Genomic DNA, 21,931 nt, shown 5'->3' on the forward strand with positions numbered 1-21,931 from the left:
AACAACCATTTAGAAAGAGAGATAATGAAGGGAACCTGAGAAATCTTAACAAAACATAACAAAAACATTCTACTTAATGCAGTTACTGACAGAACAAGAATTGAACAATATGAATAAGTATGGTATACAATAAAGAGTTCTTGGACACTGAGAATACCATTGCCAAAATAAGTAATTCAACAGAAAAAGCTGGAATATATAAAGTTGAATAAATAACTAGAAAACATAATCAAGCCCAAAGAAATGGAAAATATGAAAGAAAAAATAAAAGACTGAGAAACAATTCGGTTCTATGATTCAGTTTGTGATTATGAAGAATACCAGAAAGATACGGCGGGGGGAGGGGGGGTACAGGGCAAAACAAGAAACCATAGAAATGACATAATTTCACACTATATGATTCTTCAAAAGAGTCCAACAATTACACATACATTAATTGGAAAACACACAAGTACAATGAAACTCAAATCTCAGCACATCCTTATGAACTTCAGAATGCCAGGAAAAAGATTAAAATGTCAGAAATAAAAGATTAAAAAAATCTCCCAGAGAAATTAAAAACAGGCAAAATACAATGTAAAATGGATTGGAATGTAGTGAACTTCTCTCAGTTGGTAAACTGGATCCTAGAAAAGCAATACATTCATATTTAATGGAAAACTAAGTTCCATCACAGCCGAACTATTAATATCAATGAAATGAGAGTAGATGGAAGAGATTTTCAGTAATGCAGTGAGTGAAAACAAAAACAAAAACATCCATTTGACCTGTCTTAGGAAGTAAATTAAGGGTATACTCTAGAAAAATGAGGGAGTAAACATAAGGGAAAAAAGATGTTATCCAGAAAATAAGAGGACCCTGTCCCAGAGTATAAGAAAAGAAAGTCCACACAGGACAGCCTTAAAGAACCTTGAGACAATAACCTCTTCAGATGCTAAAAGGTTGACTGAGGTGGAAAGAGGGACAGGAATGCTATTTTTCATTAAGAAAAATTTTAAACCATGTACATGTATCATAATAAGCTTTTTAAAATTTAGTAATATTAAAAGGGAAAATTAAGAGGCAGATATATGAAATCTTGGACTCATTCAGCTTTTAACATCTTATTAGCATTCTGGGAAACTTTAAAGATACCCTAAAAAGATTTCACAATTTTCTTCTCATAATTTTGCTGTCACTGAATAAACAAAAAGTCAATTTGATCAGTGTACACTATAAATTTCAGAGGCTATAACGACAGAAAGGCATTAGGAGATTCAGCTTTTTAGAAAATGTCTGGAAAAACAGTTTTCTATTCTTATGGTACTTATACACCTATTCTCTCCTGAATTATACTACTTTTCTCATTACCAGAGGTGGCCTGGTCTTATTAGCATGACATTCAATAATGCTTCATGTTTCAGGACAATAAACCCAGGTACAAAAGGGGATATGTGATATAGCTAGACCAATGATTGACTCTAAGAAGATATTGCATATATTTTAGCTATTTCCCACTCTTTCTACTACTTTGTCCCTTTGACTCTGAAGCTCCTGATCAGAAAATCTTCTCCCTAGATGGGTAAGCAGAGAAATACTATAAACCAGTCTACCTCCTGTTACAGTAACCTGTATGTCTGTATACTTCAAACAGGAAATCCTTTCTGCCTTGACAAGAGTCAAAGAATCACATATCCAAAAAGGATCCTCTGCTTTCTTGCTCCCAGTCTTAGCACAGAAAAGTTATATCTACAAGAGTGGAGAAGAATAGTCCAGAAAAATCCATAACCAAGTAATATAAAACAATTTACAGGACTTTAACAGAATATTTATGTGAATCATCATCACTGATACAGGAGAGCCATATTTTATTTCTGAGATATATCATGAGTTTGATTTTAATCAGCTCCATAAATTCTAAAATGTGGTCCCTACTCCTAATTAGCTGGAACATACAACCCCGAGGAAGATGAAAAAGTTGAGCAGAAAAGCCAGAATGTTCTTTCTCAACAATAATTTAAGCTAATTTTGGTTAGTCTACAAACGACAAATACAGATTTTTTGTTTAGTTAATACAACACTAAACAAAAAATATCACTTTAAAATTAGTATTTTATTCTTTCGTTTTCTCCTATGCGTTTGACCTTGTCTGTATGTGTTATATGTTCAAACAAAAACAGTACCATTGAATCAGATGCCAGAGTTCCCATGAAGATGGAGGCATAGGTAGAAACCTTTCACTTCCTCACACAACCAAAAGGAGGATAACAACCAATCTAAATCAATAAACATCCTAAAGTGCCAGAAAATCAAACTGCATGGAACTCTGACAACCAAGGAATTAAAGAAAAAACCAAACAGAAAAACCAGACTGGTAAGGCAGACCGCTCAGGCTCAGAAAAATTGCAGCAAGGCAACTGAGGGGAGGAACTGACTTAAGGGGAAAACAGACTCAGAGCTGACCGTGGGCTAAGGCTGGGGCTGCCGAGGGGAGAGATACTTCCAGTCTGACATGACAGTCTGTTGGAAAGTGTGTTAGAAAAGAGCAGTCAAGCTGCATTGTTCCCACTCTGGCCCCTCCCACACAGGAAGAGAGCAAAAAGGGTTGCCCTGCCAGGGTGAAGACCTAAGGCCCCACCCCCACCCCCTTACAACCTATCATCACCTGCACCAAGACAAAGAAATATGGCCAAAATGAAAGAACACAGAAAAACCTCAGAACTAAGTGATGAGATTACCAACCTATCTGATGGAGAATTTAAAGCCCTGGTCATCAAAATGCTCACAGAACTGACAGAGCTTGGTCAAAAAATGAAAGAACAAATTAGATACCCAAAAAGAAATAAAGCAAAATATTCAGGGAACCAACAGTGACAAGAAAGAAACCAGGATTCAAAGCAATGATTTGGAACAAAAGGAAGAAATAAACATCCAACCGGATCAGAACAAAGAAACAAGAATCCAAATAAAGAGAGGCTGAGGATTCTCTGGGACAACCTGAAACATTCCAATATCTGAATTATAGGGGTGCCAGAAGAAGAACAACAGTAAGAAATTGAAAACTTATTTGAACAAACAATGAAGGGTAACTTCCCCAATCTGGCAAAGGAAATAGACTTCTAGGAAGTCCAGGAAGCTCAGAGAGTCCCAAAGAAATTGGACCCAGAGAGAACACAACAAGGCACATCATCATTAAGTTACCCAAGATCAAAGACAAAGAAAATCCTAAAAGCAGCAAGAGAAAAGGAGACAGTTACCTACAAAGGAGTTCCCTTAAGGCTATCCCCTGATTTCTCAAAAGAAACCTTACAGGCAAGAAGGGGCTGGAAAGTCATAAAAGACAATGAGATTCCTCTACCCAGCAAAGCTATCGTTTAGAATGGAAGGGCAGATAAAGCGCTTCCCAGATAAGGTCAAGTTAAAGGAGTTCATCATCACCAAGCCCTTATTGTATGAAACATTAAAGGGACTTATGTAAGAAAAAGAAGATAAAAAATATGAACAATAAAAGGACAACAAAGTCACAACTATTAACAAATGAACCTAAAAGAAAAGAAAAACAATGAAAACAAAAACTAAGCAAACAACCAGAACAGGAAGAGAGCCAGAGAAATGGACATCACACAGAGGGAGTGCAGTGGGGAGAGAGAAGGGAGGAATGAGGGGAAAAGGTACAAGGAAGAAGAAGCATAATTAGTAGGCATAAAATAGTTGGGGACAGATAAAGATGGTATAGGAAACAAAAGACTCAAAGAACTTATATGTACAACTGTGGAAATGAACTAAGTGGGGGGGAGAGAATGCTGGAGGGTTGACAGGCAGGGTGGAGGCGGGATAAAGGGGGAAAAATGGGGAAAACTGTAATAGCATAATCAATAAACAATAGTTAAAAATAAATCTCTTTTATAAGTTAAAAAAAAAAATAAGAATCAGAAGCCAGATTCAACCATCAGTGCACCCTGTATCTTTTAACAAGTGACATCACTGCCATGAGTCTAAATTTTATCAAATAAAAAAAATAAGACTGGGAAAGATTAAACTTGCAGGTTTCAAAGAAAAGTGAAATTACATGGTTATGTAAGTGAAAACTGCTGTTTCTTATTTTCCACTTAGCTGAACTTACAATAGCAATCACTGACAACTGAATGCCTACTATATTTCAGGTATTCAATCTCTCAATTTACAACTACAATAAACTTAAAATGTAGGTACTATAAAAGCGAGGAAACATAAGCAGAGAGATTGGCTTACCCAATTATTACACAGCTCATAAATGTTGGGGACTATACTGAGACCATGAATCAAAATCCCATGTTTTTTTTCCTCCCATAAAAATTTCTATCATGTATCATTTACAAGCATTATTTTTACAGAAATCAAAACAGACATTGAAACCCAACTATTTTTTTTTAAAGTAATGTCAATCCATCTTGAAACTCAAAATATCACAGCTGAAAATGTTCATTATGTACTCACCTGGTGCAGGAGACGTTTCAGTTTGAGCAACTGAGTTTTTACAGCAGTACAATCCTGGACCATGTGCCGGAGGGTCATCTCATCCAGTATCACTGTGTTTTCAGGTACATCTACAAACATCTTCTGAGCCTGGAAAAAGGGGGTCCCTCCATAGCTTTCAAAATGACCCAAAGGAGATTCTCTGTAGGGAGAGCCTCTGGAAGGGCAGGAGAAGAATTTGGAAGTAAAAGATATACAACACAGTTTCAGAAAGAAATAAAGGTAATGAAATTATTGCAATGATTACTACAATTCATTTATCATTATCACAAAGACTGACTTTTACCCACCTCAGACACCTAATTTGTTTCCAACTGGACAATCAGTACAATCAGTTCTAGTTGTCACTAGAATTATCTTCTGTACTCCCTTTTGTGTTTTTTAATACATAAACCTTAATCCTTAGGAACTTGAATAGATAGAAAAAACTGGGGAAAGGCCTTGTCTGGAAAAAATTAGTTATTTTTCTTTTTTCCTGCACTGTTTGTCTGCTTTTCATCTTTTGACTTAATTGGCCTCTTAAACATCACATTGTTTTTAAGCCCCTTAAATATGCTACCTATGTTAATAATCAGCTTTGACATACTGCCAGATTCCTATTCCTTGAAAGTTCCAGCAGATGAGACTGATGAATGCTTATTTCTTCATTTTTACATTGTTGATAAATCATCTTTTCCAACAAAGATTAAACAAGGTTTTATAAATTTTGTTTCCTAATCTTAAACTAAATTTTTAAAACATCGACTCCAAAAACTTGTAAGGCTCCCTTAGTTTCATACAACATAAATTCTGAATAATTTAGAACTTTTTTGTTTGAACATTCAACACTAGGGATAATGTGGTTCATAGACATGGAAAACAATGTTTTAACCAGAAGTTATAACTACAGCAATTTAAAAGTACTGCATTCACATTACACATAATTTCACATGGTTCTTAAGACAAGAACATGCTGAAAAAATACTCTCTCCAATATCATGGCTACATTTTTTCACTATTAAAGTTAAATCCATGATTCATTAACTCTGCAAAAGTCATAATGCATTAAATTTCAACATATTGAAAAATCAGCCATATTGAATTTCTACTAAATTTTGTAGATTTAAACAAATATTCCCAAATCTCTGAATTTCAAATATTCAATATAAGATTTATTTTCACAATGTTATTTTTGTCTGAAACTAATTCTCTGAAAGTACTTCAGGCCTGATTTTTCTTTTAATCCCCATAAAAGGTTTTTAAGATCTTTTAAATTGTTGATCCAAAGGTAAGATCTTAATTCATTCACATAATTCTGCTTCATTTTTATTGCTTCTAAATATGGTTGCATTATTAAATTTCAAATACTGATCTATGAATTAGTAGGCATTTACCATCCATGACTGACAATCTATACAGAGTGATGAAAAATATATGAAATAAAAAGTTAACAAAATAGTGAGACAAAAATATAGAGTCACCTGGCAAATAAATAGCAGAGATAATGAGTCATGTTTTCAGAGAAAAAAGCTGACATATTTTCTTGGGTAGGAAAGAACTTTGGGATGAACTATAAAGTATGAGGTTTGAGTGACAAATTAAATGCAAAGGCTTTCTAGAAAAAGAAAAGTAATGACAAAGTGTAAGCATGATTTTTCAGGGACAAGGAGACTCTTAAATATAGCTTATGAGGCCAGAGAGATCCTGAATCCAATTTATTCTTCAATTTTATCCCTTAAAACATCTGCCTTTCTTAGACTGACATCTTAATCCACAGCAAATTACCTGAGATTGCCAAAGCATGGTATAATCTCTCTCATCTCCAAAACCATATCCTCAACCCCTCTGGACTTTTGGCCAGTCCACTCATCCTGTCCTCCACTGCACACGATCTGGAGAATGATTAACTTCTCTTCATCTTAAATTAGTTGGCATTTCCTCAAGGAAAGCTTCCTTAATCCCTTAAAACAGAGCCTGGTACTTCCATAAGTGTCCTTATACAGCCCTCTACTGTATATTGTCATAGTGTATTGTGTTCATTCGTCACCATGCCAAATTAGAAACTCTATGAAGACAAACTGTGCATTTTTCTCTCGATCAGAGACAGTTGGGTTTTTTGTTTTTGTTGCTGTTGTTTTCACTGAATGAGTAAGGAGCATTGATTTTAACCACCAGGGTTTTTTTTTTTAAGTTTCCATCTCTGAAATTCTAAAATTCTTTAGTTATGACATTAAAAAGCAATACTTTATAATCTGGAAACAGTCACACTAAAAATTCCCAGTTAACAATTGAGTTAAAGTTTAGTTTTTAGTTTCCCAAGTAAGTCAAAGAAAAATGAGAGAGGGAAGAGACTGAAGGAAACTAGTCTACTGTCTACAGCATTAGAATCTGGTATGGACTAGGGGCTTATATTAGGTTGACATAAACATGAACTACATTCAAGGAACTAATGAATTAAAAACAGTTCAAAGGAATAGTCAACAAGTCTTGATCATTAACTAAATACATGGATAAAAAATGGCATCTAGAAAAACCACAGCAATGTTAAAGAAACAGCTCTAGTTTAGGATTTAGGTTTAATTCCTGGCTGGCAGTAACTAGCTATTGAAAATACTATTATTTGGGGGCCATAGTTTCTTTAATTCTCAGTGTTCTCTACTACCTACCAAATAAGGTTCATATGCCTTAGGCTGCATTTTAAATACTTCCATCACAAGATGCAAACTAAACTTATATCTTCTCCTAGTACTGAAATGCCCTTCCTCCAAAAGTTCTTCTTGATAAATGTGTATACATACCACCTCTAATTAGACTGTAAGCCCTTTGAAAACAGGGCTATATCTTACTCATTTTTATATTGCCTACACAGATTATCTGAGTTCAAATACTAGCTGTTATTTACTAAATATGTAACACAAAGGACAAGTTATTTTATCTGTGCTTCATTTTTCTGATCTATAAAATGAGGATAATAAGAGTACTCACTTCATTAGGTAGCTTTATGGATTAAATGGGGTAATATATGTTAAAGCTCAGAACAATGGCTGACATATAGTAAATGTTAAATAAAAACCAATTTCTATTGTATAACTATTATCAATAATTTCCAACTTCTTTATGTTGAATATTTTTTCTAACATAAATGTCAAAAGAATAATATACTGACATACACCCTTAAGCTACATTTCCCAATTGGTAAACACTGACACAATATGCTTCATACATGTATACCTAAATCATTACTAAATCTGACAGTAAGTTGGTTGTAACATAACACCTCACTAGAGGACCATTTGAAGTCTGCTGAAAAAAAAAATGGGTATAATTGAGAATGCCAAGAGTCAGAAGATGACAAAAATGGAACAGAAAGCAAATATATAATAAAGGTTATTTTCATAAAATAAAATAGCACTATTACAACAGGAGGGGAGAAAATAGGACAGAGAGAATTTGAAATTTCACACTGTGAGAAGATAATAAAGTTCTCATGAGAGAACCTGAACCTTTGAATTGAAATAGCAGATAAAACCACTTTCTAAGAGTGCAAGCAAAAATACAAATCCAGGGATGAAGACAAAGAAGGTGAAAAAAATAAACATAAGACAAAAGAGGAATTACTAGATACCTCATATTAAGGTGACACGCACAAATTTGTATTTTATACAAATTTTAACAATCATGGGTTTCTAGTAGAGAAATTATATGGTGAAAGCAACAGAACACCGCAAGCTGTTTTGCAGAATACACTCAAAGTCAGCAGTGTTAGCAAAGGCCACAAATGTGCCTTTGAGGTCTTTGTGGACAATTATTGGCCAGGTGGGATAGTAGATATGAGGAACTTAACCAATGTATGTATAAGTGAAGGCAAACATGAGTTCAGTGGTTATAGAAGCATGAGAAAGAAATGCCCACAATCGCCAATATTATTTAACACTGTTCTATGAGTACAGCCAAAAAAACAATAAGAAAAAAAATCAGAATAACCACAGAAAGAAATCTCTAAGATATCAGCGTTTTTTAACCCATTAAAATGTAATCCATATACAGTATCAGCACCTGATATTCAACACAAACATCTAATAACCACATTGCTGCATAATCACTTATAGTTTTAAAGGAATCTCCTAAAATTACATGGCTATAACTACATATTTCTTCTTCACTTCTATTCAAGCTTCTTGATTACCAATATGTGTGACTTTGTGCTTAAGGTTCATGATTCATAGGTTATGCTGCCAAGTGGAGATGTGTGTGTGTGTGTGTGTGTGTGTGTGTGTGTGTGTGTGTGTGTGGTGTGTGTAAGGGAGAGAGAGAGAGATTTTTCAAGAGAAAAAGAAAGGTCTTTTTCTTCATTTATTTAGTGAGTCACAATCTAAATTCATAGAACCTTAAAGTTAAATGTGTATATTTTCATGTTCATGTTAATAGTTCTTAAAGGCTTGATTCAATACAACCTCAATCAAAATCCCAACAAGTTATTTTATGGATATTAACAAAGCGACTTTAAAGTTTATATGAACAGGCAAAAGGCCCATAATAATCAACGCAATATTGAAGAATAAGGCCAGAATACTAACTCTATCTGACTTTCAGACTTACTATATAAAGTCATAGTAATCAAAACAATGTAGTACTGACTAAAGAATAGACAGATTAATAAACTAGAATAGTGTTCAGAAATACACCCACCCACATAGAGCAAACTGATCCTTGACAAAGAGCACAGCCAATTCAAAAGAGAGGACAATCTTTTCTACAAACAGTACTAGAACAACTGGACATTCATATGCAAAAGAAAAAAAAGACCCTAGATACCTTTCACAAAAATTAACTAAGGTCAAAGACCTAAATGTAAAATGCAAAACTGTAAGATATCAAAGGAAAAAAACCAGGTAACCATGGGTTTTGCAATAACTTTTTAGATACAACACAAAAAGTACAATCCATGAAAGAAAACAATGACAAGTTGGATTGCATAAAACTAAAAATGTCTGCTGTGAAAAACAACATTAAGAGAATGAAAAGACAAGCCTCAGACTGACAGGAAATATATGTAAGATATATATCTGATAGAGGACTGGTATCTAAAATATAAAAGGAACTCAGAACTTCTGGTCAACATGGTAGTGCAGGCAGACATGGCTTGCTTTTTAACTCAACCATATCAAAATTACAACTAATATATAGAAAAACCAACATTTGGAACCATCAGAAATCGAGTTGAATAGAAGTCTGACAACTACAGAATTAAAGAAACCACATTCAAACAGACTGGTAGGAGGGGTACAGATGTGGAATGGGCTGGTTCCACACCCATGTATGGTAGATAAAAATTCAGGGGGATTATCTCGAAAACAAGGATATGTTTTGTTTAGCTCCATACCAGGCCCCTCAGCCCAGGATTCCAGGGCCAGGAGGAGAAGTCCCCACAACTTCTGTCTGCAAAAACCAGAGTAGACTAAGTCCATGGAAGAAACTGCTAGAGCCCCAAGCAGTTCCTCTTAAAGAACCTGCCCATGGACTCACCTACTCAGACTCCCTCTGAGGTCTAGCACCAAGGTAGAAGCTTGAAAGGTACCAGTGGCTGAAGCATCTGGCATCAAGGTGAGCAGAAGCCATTGTCCCTTTTCTAAATTCTCCCCACACAGAACCACAGAGCCAGCAAGCTAGTGCGATATGTGCGACTCCATCAGCCTGGCTAACACTGTTTGACCCATCCTGGAGATCCCCAGAGACTCTGCCCCATCCAACTTACTGGCCCACCCAAGCTGCTTTTCCATATGAATAACGAGTCTTGGCTCATGCTTCACAACGTCCTAAATCCTCTGGAACAAGCAACGGCTGACAACAGTAAGTCCCAGGTTTGGCACTAGCAGCAGCCAACCTATATTCACAGCTTGGCTTCACCTGGGAATCTCCTAGCCCAGCACAAGCAGTAGCCATCTCAGATTGCTTTATGGCTCAGTAGGGGTAGCCACAAGCAAAACACAGGTGGAGGCTAACTTTGGCCCGCACCACCCAGGAAACCCCAGGGCCAGCTATGGATTATGTGGGAACATCACCACCTTGCCCCTACACAGCTGATCCTCCATGGAGGCTGGAAATTGGTGGTAAGTGGTCACAGGCAATTCCTGCACCTGATTGGCCTAGGTAAATCCCTCCCATTGATCTGCCAACAGCAACCAAGACTCAACTAGGGAGAAGGGTGTACTCAGCCCACATGAAGGAAGCACCTCAACTACCCAGCTTGGGTGATAGCGGAGGCTGTGCCAGCAACTGGACCCTACAGGACACCTACTACATTAGGCCACACTACCAAGACAGGAAGTCAAAACAGCTCTACCTAATATATAGAAACAAACACAGGGAGGCTGCCAAAATGAGGAGACAAAGAAGCATGCCCCAAATGAAAGAACAGATCAAAACTCCAAACAAAGAGCTAAAGAAAATGGAGATAAGCAATCTATCAGATGCAGAGTTCAAAATATTAGTTATAAAGATGCTCAAGGAACTTAGTGAGGACCACAGCAACATAAAAAAGATGCATTCAGAAACAAAGGATACACTAATTGAAATAAAGAACAATGTACAGGGAAATAATAGTAGAGTTGAGGAAGCTGAGAATCAATGATTTGAAACACAAGGAAGAAAAAAACAACCAATCAGAACAAGAAAGAAAAGTGAACCCAAATAAACAAGGATAGTGTAGGCAGACCCTGGGACAACTTCAAAGAGGCCCAACGTTCACATTATAGGGGTGCCAGTAAGAGAAGAGGAAGAGCAAGAAACTGTAAATCTATTTGAAAAGATAATGAAAAAAGACTTCCCTAATTTGGTGAAGGAAATAGACATCAAATCCAGGAAGCACAGGGAGTTCCAAACAAGATGGATGCAAAGAGGCCCACTCCAAGACACATCATAAAATGCCAAAGATTAACGATAAAAAGAGTATCTTAAAAGCAGCAGAGGAAAAGCAGTTAATTCACGTAGGGGAGTTCCCATAAGACCGTCAGCTGATTTCTTAAAAGAAGTTTTCCAGGCTAGAAGGGACTGGCAAGAAGTATTCAAAGTCATGAAAAGCATGGATCTACAACCTAGATTACTCTATTCAGCAAAGCTATCATTTAGAATTGAAGGGCAGATAAAGAGTTTCCCAGACAAGAAAAAACTAAAGGTGTTCATCATCACCAAACTATTATTATATGAAATTTTAAAGGGATTTATTTAAGAAAAAGAAGATCAAAACTATGAACAATAAAATGGCAATAAATACATATCAACAATTGAATGTAAAAAAACAAACTGAGTAAACAGGAAGAACAGAGACAGAATCATGGATACAGAGAGTGTTTTGATGGCTGACAAATGGGAAGAGGGTTTGGAGGAATGGGTGAAGAGGTGAGGGGATTAAGAAGTATAAATAGGCCCTAGCTGGTGTGGCTCAGTGGATTGAGCACCAGTCTGCAAACCAAAGAGTCACTGGTTTGATTCCCAGTCAGAGCACATGCCTGGGTTGTGGACCAGTTCCATAGTAGGGGGCATGCAAAAGGAAATCACACATTGATGTTTCTCTCCCTCTTCTTTCTCCCTCCCTTCCCCTCTGTCTGAAAATAAATAAAATCTTTAAAAAAAATTTAAAAAAAGAAGTACAAATAGGTAGTTACAGAATAGCCATGGTAATATAAATACAGTACAGGTATTGGAGTAGCCAAAGAACTTGTACGCATGACCCATGGACATGAACAATGGTGGGGTGGGGTGCCTGAGGGAATGAGGGGTGCTGAATGAAGGGGGGCAAGGGGGAAAATCAGGACAATTGTAATAAATAATTTATAATTAAAAATAAAATAAAATATACAAGGAATTCTTAAAATTCAACAAGGAAACAAGTCAATTTAAAAATGAGCAAACATAAACAAACATCTAACTATACAATATGTACAGATAGCAAATAAGCATACAAAAAATTCAACATTACATATCATTAGGAAAATGCAAATTAAAACAATGAGATATAACTACACATCTATCAGAATGGTTAAAATGCAAAACACAAAACCAAATTCTGATGAGGATGTGTAGCAATAGCAGCTCTCTTCAATGTATAGCCACTTTGCAAGACACTTTGGAATTTTCTTACCAAACTAAACTTTTACTATGTGGTCCAGCAATTGTGCTTCTTGTTTTTACCAAAAGGAGTTGAAAACTTACGCACAAGTGTTTAGCACAGCTTTATTCATAATTGCCAGTTTTGGAAGCAATTAAGATGTTCTTTAGTAGATGAATGGATAAACAAATTGCAGTACATCCATACAATGGACTGTTATATAGATGTAAAAAGAAATAAGCTACCAATTCATGAAAACATGGGGCGTAACCTTAAATGCATATTGCTAAGTGAAAACATCCAATTTCAAAAGGCTACATACTGTCCATTTCCAGCTACATGGCATTCTGGACAATGCCAACCTACAGAGACAATAAAAGGATTAGTGTTTGACAGGAATATTGCTAAGGGTGGTAAGGCTGGGGAAGGGGAGGGGATGAATAGCTAGAGGACATAGGATTTCAAGGGCAGTGAAATTATTTTGTATGACATCGTAATGGTAGATATATGCCTTTAAACATTTGTCAAAGCCTACAGAATATACACACAAAGAATGAATCCCAATGTAAACTATGAATGTTAATAATAATGTATCAATATTGACACATCAGTTGTAACAACTAATGCAAGATGTTAATAATAAGAGAAACTGTATAAAAGAAGGTGAGAGAGTACATGAGAACTCTGTATGCTTAATATTTTTGTAAACCTAGAGCTGCTATAAAAATGAAGCCTATTAATTAAAACAAAGGGAAAAAATGACAATGAAAAGGAAGTACTTCCAGAATGGCAGAATAAATATCTCCAAAAATTCACTCTTCCATAAAAGCACTGAGAACACTGGCAAATTAGTCAAAATCAACTTTTTCAGAACTCTATAAATCACTCTAATCCTTGCAACAATGAAGGAGCACTTATTAAAACAAACAAACAAACAAACAAACAGCTGAATCTTGGTGAGGCCAACAAACTCTGAGGCATTTTAATTTATTCTACTGCCATACCTACCTCACTAGCTCTGTGGTAGCTTGAAAAACAAGTCTTACAAGTGTGGCAGCTATGAAATTCAGCAATCACTAGGGGATGGGCTGGTGGGCTGGGAAGTAAACTGTGTTGGAAACTCTCAAAAAACACCATTTCCAGACAACTGTTACTATGTGACCTTAACTGGCACCTCCCTAGAAAAGGCCCATTCACAGCATTTGTAGTTGACCTGATAAGGAATTCATTCTGTGGAAACAGCCTTATCTCTTGTGTATTTTTTAAAAACATTTTTTAAAAATCAGTGACAATTGTTTAAAATTCCAGTTGCCTGAGACAATGATACCAACTGGGGCAAACAAGATAACCAAAAAACGTCTACTAAGGAAAACCTGAGGAATGAGATATCTATAGGAGGTTTTGAAATGCTCTAATATATTCTTGGGCATAGAGAAGGACATGCACATATATAGGGATATGTGCACCTTTGGCCATCTTGAGCCTCTGAGCAAGCAGGAAATGAAAGCTAAGGCAGAACTACAAATTGCTTACCAGGTTGTTGAAGGTTTCTCTAAACATACATACATAAAGAGCTCCTTGGCAAAGGCTGGAATACTTATTGGTTCAAGGCATTAGCTCATAATCATTAGCTCAACAAACTAAAATATGATAGGCTAAAAGAGAGACATATCATATTTATAAGTTTAAAGCCAAAGAAAAAGTGAGAATGCTGAACACAGAAAGAAAAAAGTAAACTATTATGTAGAAGACGTGTTCAATAAAATTAACAGCTGATTTTTTCATCAGAAAGCAAAGGAGTTGGAATGTTAAAAAACTATCAACCAAGAATTCAATATGCAGTAAAACTATCCTTTAAAACTAAAAGAAATTAAAACATTCCCTTGCAGACAAAAACTGAGAGTTTGTTCCTATCAGACTTTCCTTATAAAATATATCGAAGTTAAAAACTTCAATACCTCCTTCTCATTAATGGACAGAACTAGGAAAAAGGTCAGCAAGGAAACAGAAGACCTGAATAGCAGCACAAACTAACAAAACCTAAAAGACATCTATAGGGCATATGTAGAGATGAAACTACTAATCAAAAAACTTGCCACAAGGAAATGCCCAGGCCCAAATCTCTACACTGGTGAATTCTACAAAACATTCAGTGAAGAATTAACACAAATCTTTTACAAATTCTTCTAAAAACAGAAATTTAAAAAACATTTACCAACTCAAATCTATGTGATCATAATACCAAAACCACACAAAAACATCTCAAGAAAACAAAAGATCAATATTTATTATGTCTACATAAAAATTCTCAACAAAATACTAACAAACTGAATCCAGCAACATATAAAAGGATTATATACCATGACTAAGTAGGATTTATACGAGAAATGCAAAGTTGTTATCAGTCAATGTCATACAACAAATTAAGAGAATGAAGGAAAAATGATTTTAACAGACACAAATTTCATTTGACAAAATCCAATACCCTTTCATAATAAAAACACTTAACAAAGAATGAATAGAAGGGAACTTCCCCAACCTGATGGAGTATGTATGAAAAACCCACAGCTAACAACATATTTAACAACAAAAGACTGAATGTTGTAATCCTCATGTGAGACATAAGATGCAGATGGCTGCTCTCACCACTCCTATTCAACATGGTACTGGAGGTTCTAGCCATAGTAATTATACTGGCGAGAAAAAAAAAAAAAGTATCCAGATTGGAAAGAAAAAAGTATAACTATTTCTAGTCTCAGATGACATGATCTTGTATATAGAAAAGCCTAAGGAACTAAAGAGCCAGAGGGTTATATGAGCCATGTATATGAACATTAGAAGCCCTTAGGATTGTGGCAAAGCTTACAATAAAGAGGGAAAGTGAGTCAAAGTCCAAGATGTCTGTAAACTACAGTATGGACCAGTAAGGAGGAGCTGATACAGCCAAATACCCTAAGTGTCAAAGGAAAGAGACTGAGTAGTAATTCATTCAGAAGTAGCAATGAGAAGTAAACCCAAGACCCCACTCAAAACTCTAAAGAACTAAAGTAACTAAAAAATAAGAATTCTTCATTCTAAGAATGCTGGTGGGGAATCACTACATTTGGGAAAGAGGTTTCAATTTCAATCAGAAAATGTACAAAAAGAGGTCAATGTGTGAGTTTGTTAAGATCTGAGAGAATTCCATATAGCATAATAGAAAGTATAGGGAAAAAGGGAGGTCTGGGAGAACAGAGGGTGAAAAATTAGGCCAAGTGAAAAGAGAGCACAGTATTATAATAAAAATACAGGTCCCCAACTTAGGGTGGTTCTAATTACAATTTTTCAAATTGATGATGGGATGAAAGTGGTATATGTTCAGTAGAAATCGTACTGAGAATTCTGAATTTTGATCTTTTCCTGGACTAGCAATACGTGGTACAATACTCTCTCATGATGCTGGGCAGCAGCAGTAAGCCACAATTCCAGTCAGCCACATGATCACAAGGGTAAACCACCAATACTCTGTAGTGTATTCATTGTGTTAGGTGATTTTGTCCAACTGAAGGCTAATGTAAGTGTTCTAAGCACCTTTCAGGTAGGCTAAACTAAGCTATGATGTTAGGTAGGTTAGGTGTATTACATGCATTTTTGACTTACGACATTTTCAACTGACAAAGGGTTTAACAGAACTTCACTCCATCATAAATTGAAAATTTTGTATAGTGGAAATAGATCAGTGTTTCTGAACCACCAGTCCCCTGAATTATGGATAAGACATAATCCTATAATTATGACAATGTCAGGAACTGAAGGACAGACAGAACAGGGAACCAACACCCAAGAAGTCATAGAATGGAAAGAGAAACTTTTATACATGCAATATTAAAAACGATCTGGGATTAGTACACCAAACCTTTTTATATCAAGGCACAGAGAGAAAATGATAGTTTTTTTTTAAAGATTTTATTGATTTATTTTTAGAGAGGGAAGGAAGGGAGATAGAGAGAGAGAAACATCAATGTGTGATTGTGCTGGGGGTTATGGCCTGCAACCCAGGTATGTGCCCTGGCAGGGAATCGAACCTGCGACACTTTGGTTCGCAGCCCGCGCTTAATCCACTGAGCTACGTCAGCCAGGGCAGAAAATGATAGTTTTAAGGTATGCTGGAGTAAGGGTTGTCTTGCAGAAGGAATCTCTCTCTACCACCCATCCCCATAACTAGCTCTAGGGGTCTAGATGTCGCAAACTCCAAATGAGATGATTAACTTAACTCTTCATGACAAAATGGTATGCCATAGCACATGTGTTGGGAAATTCTGCGCTACATGAGTCATATTAGAAACCCCCAAGAATGCTCTGCATTTCTCTCTCTTCATTAAGAATTACCAATGTGGTAGATCACTAGTCCTTCAAAATACATTGTATAGAAGAGATTTGCATCATATGTTTTGGGAAATGGCTACATATTCTATCTTTTCCCACCTTGTGCAAAATCACAATACTATATACATGAAAGGCACTGTGGAATCTATTGAAAACCTCATTTAACTTTGTTTAATTTGTTCATTCCCACACTCATCTGATCAGCGATATCTACACCTACTGACATCCAGGAAAATTATTTTTGGAAAAGGTGGCTTAACTTTTCTGACAGATAAACTAATCAGCCTCAGCTTGATCATTCCCAAGGACAGAGATTACCGCCACCAAGTAATCTGTTCCATTTGTATAGTCTGATTAATAGCCTCTCACTTTAAGCTGAAATTTGCTACCCTTTATCTTAAATTGCACAGTTTTGCTACCTACAGTTAGAAATCACACCTATTCATTCCTCCAAATGACCTAGCAATCCAGTTCTAAATGTAGAGTAGTTCTTTGAAAATGCCACACTATTTCATAAATGGTTTTGCACATTATTTTTTTATCTGAATATTCATCCTTCTCCTACAGAAACCACTCCTCTGCAATCTCTACAGTCATACTTATCAGTTCAACAGTAACTTCCTTTATATACCATTATCCCAGACAACAACCAGTTGCTGCTTGCTTCTACAGTCCTATAGATACCACTCTATTGAAGCACATGTCATCACTACCCTACACTAATACTGCATTATAACTATTAACAATCTGTCACTCCCACAGACTCAACACCCTGTCAGCAGGAAGTATCTACTACTCATCTTTTTATGGAATGGAAGAGGCACATGAATCTTCTACCTAACCAATAATTGCAATGATTCCAACTGAGCCCACACACTGCATAATTCATTTTATCATCTTCAAAACAATGCTTCAAGAAGCTATTACCATTCCACAGCTCTCACGCAATATACAAATTTATCCCAGCTTGAGATTTGAGCGGAGTTCAACATATAAGTTCTCAATGAATATTTGTGAAATGGTTGAAGAAATCTTATCTGAAGTATAAGCAATGGTTCACATTTTAGTTAGACTTCTAAATTTTCATAATCGAGCCTTAAATTTACCTTTTTATATACCAACCATCAAAGATGAGGGAAGTAAAATCTTCAAATGAAGACTATCTTTATATCAGATTTGTGTGTGATAATACCAACTCTCTGACGTCCACTCCTTATCAAAAGCCCAGATGTGAGAAACGGAACAGCCAAAATAATGACTGAGAGGATATGTACTGCATGCATTCTTTCAAATCTGCTAAATTTTATCCTTGCATCAAATTATACCAATAGAGCCCTGGCTGGTGTAGGTCAGTGGATTGAGCGCGGGCTGGGAACCAAAGTGTCCCAGGTTCGATTCCCAGCCAGGATACATGCCTGGGTTGCAGGCCATAACCCCCAGCAACCGCACATTGATGTTTCTCTCTCTCTTTCTCTCTCTCTATCTCCCTCCCTTTCCTCTCTAAAAATAAATAAATAAAATCTTTAAAAAGAAAATGAGTTTCTTTAAAAAAAAAAATTATACCAATAGAAAGATCTTTAGTTGGACATCATTTCATGACACACTGTAGAACCACCTTTTCTCACTTGGACTAAAGTTCTCTGCAGCTTACTGAAGAACATAAGTAAGAAATGAACTTAAGGAATTTATCATTATTTCTACTTTGGGAAGCTCTCTGAGACCTGCCCACTATATCACAAGGCATTTTCCTTACAAGAATGCATACAAAGCAATCTTTTTTTAGGTTTCTGTCTCATAAAAGCCAATCTTTTCAGGAGAAATGTGCCCTTTATTTTATGTATTCTGTAACTCTCATAATAGATCAAGTTTTGTTCTTTGCTTTTGCTGCAAGGAATGTTACAGCCAAAATTTTTTTCTTACTTCAAGAACTAAATGAGGCCATATGTTTCCCTTCCACTACTTCTTTTCCCAATTGTATTACTTGTATTGTAAATTAGCTCCAAAATAACCTCAACTCCCCAGTGGAACACAAGGAGAGTAAAAAGGAAAAAGAAATTAACAGCTACCACTGGGTGCCTACTGTAAGCCAGGCAGGCACCCGATCCTTAAACAGTAAGGAAAAGTTATTATAAGCTATACTCTACAAATGATAAACTGAAGTACAGAGGATTTAAATAAACCACTTAAACTCACAAAGCTAATATGTGCCAGGCCAGGGTTTGATCCCAGAGCTGAATGACTACAGAGCCATATTGTACATAAGGTCTAAACAAATTAAAGACTACTATGTTATGCTTTGAAAGGAATAGAATTCTAGCACTGCACAGTACCTTCTTTTGTTTTCTATAGTACTTGAGAAATTTTTAAACTTCAACTTATATACGCCAAAGACTTGGCACTAATTCTACATTATTCAAAAAACAACAAATTTCAACAAAGTCAACATTTAATCATATGCGAATGAGAACTAGAAAATCACACCAAAACTTTAAGTCCAAATAGCAGACATAAATAAAATATTTATACTTATGATAAAGTTAACAAAAAAAGATTTGAGCCAAAAGAAAAAATTAGACATGCTATTCTAAATAGTACCACATTTAGTACCACAAACAGTACTACAAATCCTGCATGTTCATGTTTAACTTGCAATGTTTATTGATGTCCACTAAAAACCAGGCCCCACCCAAAAATAAGATTTTTGGGGGAGAGGTAAAGGGGAAATTATGACTCAAAATTAATCAGAAGATAGAAAATTAGACTCACCTGCTCAAGTCACTTTTTCCATGGTGATGATAGCGGTCAGGATGGCTGAGGTGGTAATGTTCTTGTCCACTCCATCTCTGGGGTGGCCTTTTCCAAAATCCTTCCTGAGACTGCCGGACACTTCTGTCTGATCGATCAAAGCGATTCATATTGTCACGCTCCACTAGGCAGATTCAAAAGTAAAACAGTATAAATGCGTACATACTCTATAAAAACTAATCATTTACAGTTTGGCCATTAAATGCTGCTGAAATTATAAAACATTCTAAAAAATATCAATCATTTGTTAGCTAATCACAAAATCAAGATTTCCAGAAGAAAAATAACCAGTTCTTTGGTAAAAACTGGAGTTTATATCATTTGAACTGAAGAAAATTATTAAACCTTCATATCACAGTCACTTAATAATTAATGGTCCCAGTTTTAAAACAAGCAAATTATACTTGAAGTCAACATTATACATTTTAAATACCAATAATCAGTTTTAAGTGGTTTCATCATTATCACTAGTTGGTTCTGACTTCAGAATGAAAATAAGATTTTAAGTCTAGTAGAGAATTCATTTCTGAAAATGAATGTCACAATTTATTTTCCCTGATTTCAAGAAGCACAAATTAGCTTTTCATCACAAACAAATCATATTTTTTAATTAAGCTCACAGTTTTACAAAGACGCTTCGATCTGCCTGCCGTAAAGCTTGTTCAATAAGTTTAAAATGCCACGGAAAACAAAGCCAGTCCTTTGCAGCAACAAATAGTACACTCCCTGAAATCCAAATGCCACAAAAACACGAAAAGAATCTCTCTGAAATACCCCATGCTTCTCCTTCACTTACCCAAACACTTTTTCCTCACATATCTGAGCACTCACTAAGAGAGTTACTTTGTACAAGGGAGACATTGTGTTGCCTGCTGCCTACTCCGACATAGTTGCGCACAAGGCACTGACAAACAGGCCTTCCTTCCTGCTTGATTCCCAGCCCTCCCTGTGGGAAGCCAGCCCAGTTTACCCTGTGATTCCATCTTCGCCCAATGCTTACATAGCTACTGAGTTAGGACTGTTACTAAAAATATAACTCAACACTAATCCAAGCTAGGAACAGGAAAGGATTCTGTAGTTTGAGAATTATTACACAAGAAAGTTCTTATCGTGCATGTTCAGAATTCCTTGTGATAAAAAAGCTTTAAACATCAGTGTAATCCCTTATTTAAAAAGAAAACCTCATTATTTAAGTGACTGTTTTCACTTAATCTAAAACTTGAATTTGAAATGCAGAGTTTCATTACAGTATACCAGATGAAAAACAAACTTTCACACTCCAAAGAAAAAATGATGCACTTAAAGTATAGATGTTCATTCTCATGTACACTGAACTCACTGTAACATATTTCTTCTAAATGCATAATTCAAATAATGTTTTAAAAGACAATGAAATTTTGTTTGAATTCATTAGATGAATAAATTTTGGGAAAACAACTATATGTTTTATAGTTTTTAAAAAGACTTTTTTAAGAAAAAAATTTAAAAGAAGCCTTACACTGGAAATTATTTCAAACAATTTCTTATAAATTAAAATCTACTTTTTAAAATTCAATTATAGAAAACCAGCCTGGTAGGTAAATAAAAGCATGGTGACCATGATGCCTCCCCCAAAAAAATCATTAGTAGAAAATGAAATTACAAAAAAAAAATCTAAAAATAACCCTACAAAGGCATAAAACTGTGTTTAATTTATATCTGTATCATACTCATAGACTTGGTTAAGTTCCTTAAGTATTTCTACATGGCATTAAAATGTTAACGTTAGTTTAAGCAATTCTATACCGCTGAGAGATAATCTATACCTACTTTTAAATGTTCTGAGTTCATATTTTTTTCAAGTCAGGCAAATAAAATTCAACTCACTCCCCACACAAGAAATTCTATAATAACATCTGATATGTAATTAGCACATCATCAACACAGTGCACAGAGTAACAAGAAGCAAACAAACCAGGCAAACAGGTCAGAAGATAAGATTAAATACTGTGGGAAATTACAATGCAAAAATGGATGTGAGGGCTTTTCTGTTTACTAAAGGTTGTTGGTACTATACACAGCCTTTAAATTAAAGTACCTTAATTGAAATATGAATTCAAAACTGGGCATAATGAAAAATGAGTACTAGAAACAAACATTTGTCATGACCAAAAAAGATGACTGGTAGAAATTGAGAAAGAG

The 21,931-nt window shown here is 35.6% G+C and overlaps 1 protein-coding gene across 8 annotated transcripts in view; it reads right to left on the reverse strand.

The window, feature by feature from the left end:
• The window catches only part of CCSER2 (coiled-coil serine rich protein 2), a 222,862-nt gene that overhangs the window by 94,843 nt on the left and 106,088 nt on the right, over positions 1–21,931 (reverse strand). For 6 of the 8 annotated variants that reach the window (XM_045841932.1, XM_045841927.1, XM_045841931.1 and 3 more), the window contains 2 exons: positions 19,712–19,874; positions 4,456–4,651 (listed from right to left, as the gene is read on the reverse strand). In XM_045841932.1, coding sequence (XP_045697888.1) covers positions 4,456–4,651; positions 19,712–19,874 — 359 coding nt within the window. Of the gene's footprint in view, positions 1–4,455; positions 4,652–19,711; positions 19,875–20,546; positions 20,678–21,931 lie in introns of those variants that run through there. The other 2 variants (XM_045841934.1, XR_006786035.1) reach the window with 2 other exon arrangements.

Source organism: Phyllostomus hastatus, unplaced genomic scaffold, assembly GCF_019186645.2.
Source record: "Phyllostomus hastatus isolate PE091 unplaced genomic scaffold, TTU_PhHast_1.1 phas_contig_38, whole genome shotgun sequence".
Classification (NCBI taxonomy): Eukaryota; Metazoa; Chordata; class Mammalia; order Chiroptera; family Phyllostomidae; genus Phyllostomus; species Phyllostomus hastatus.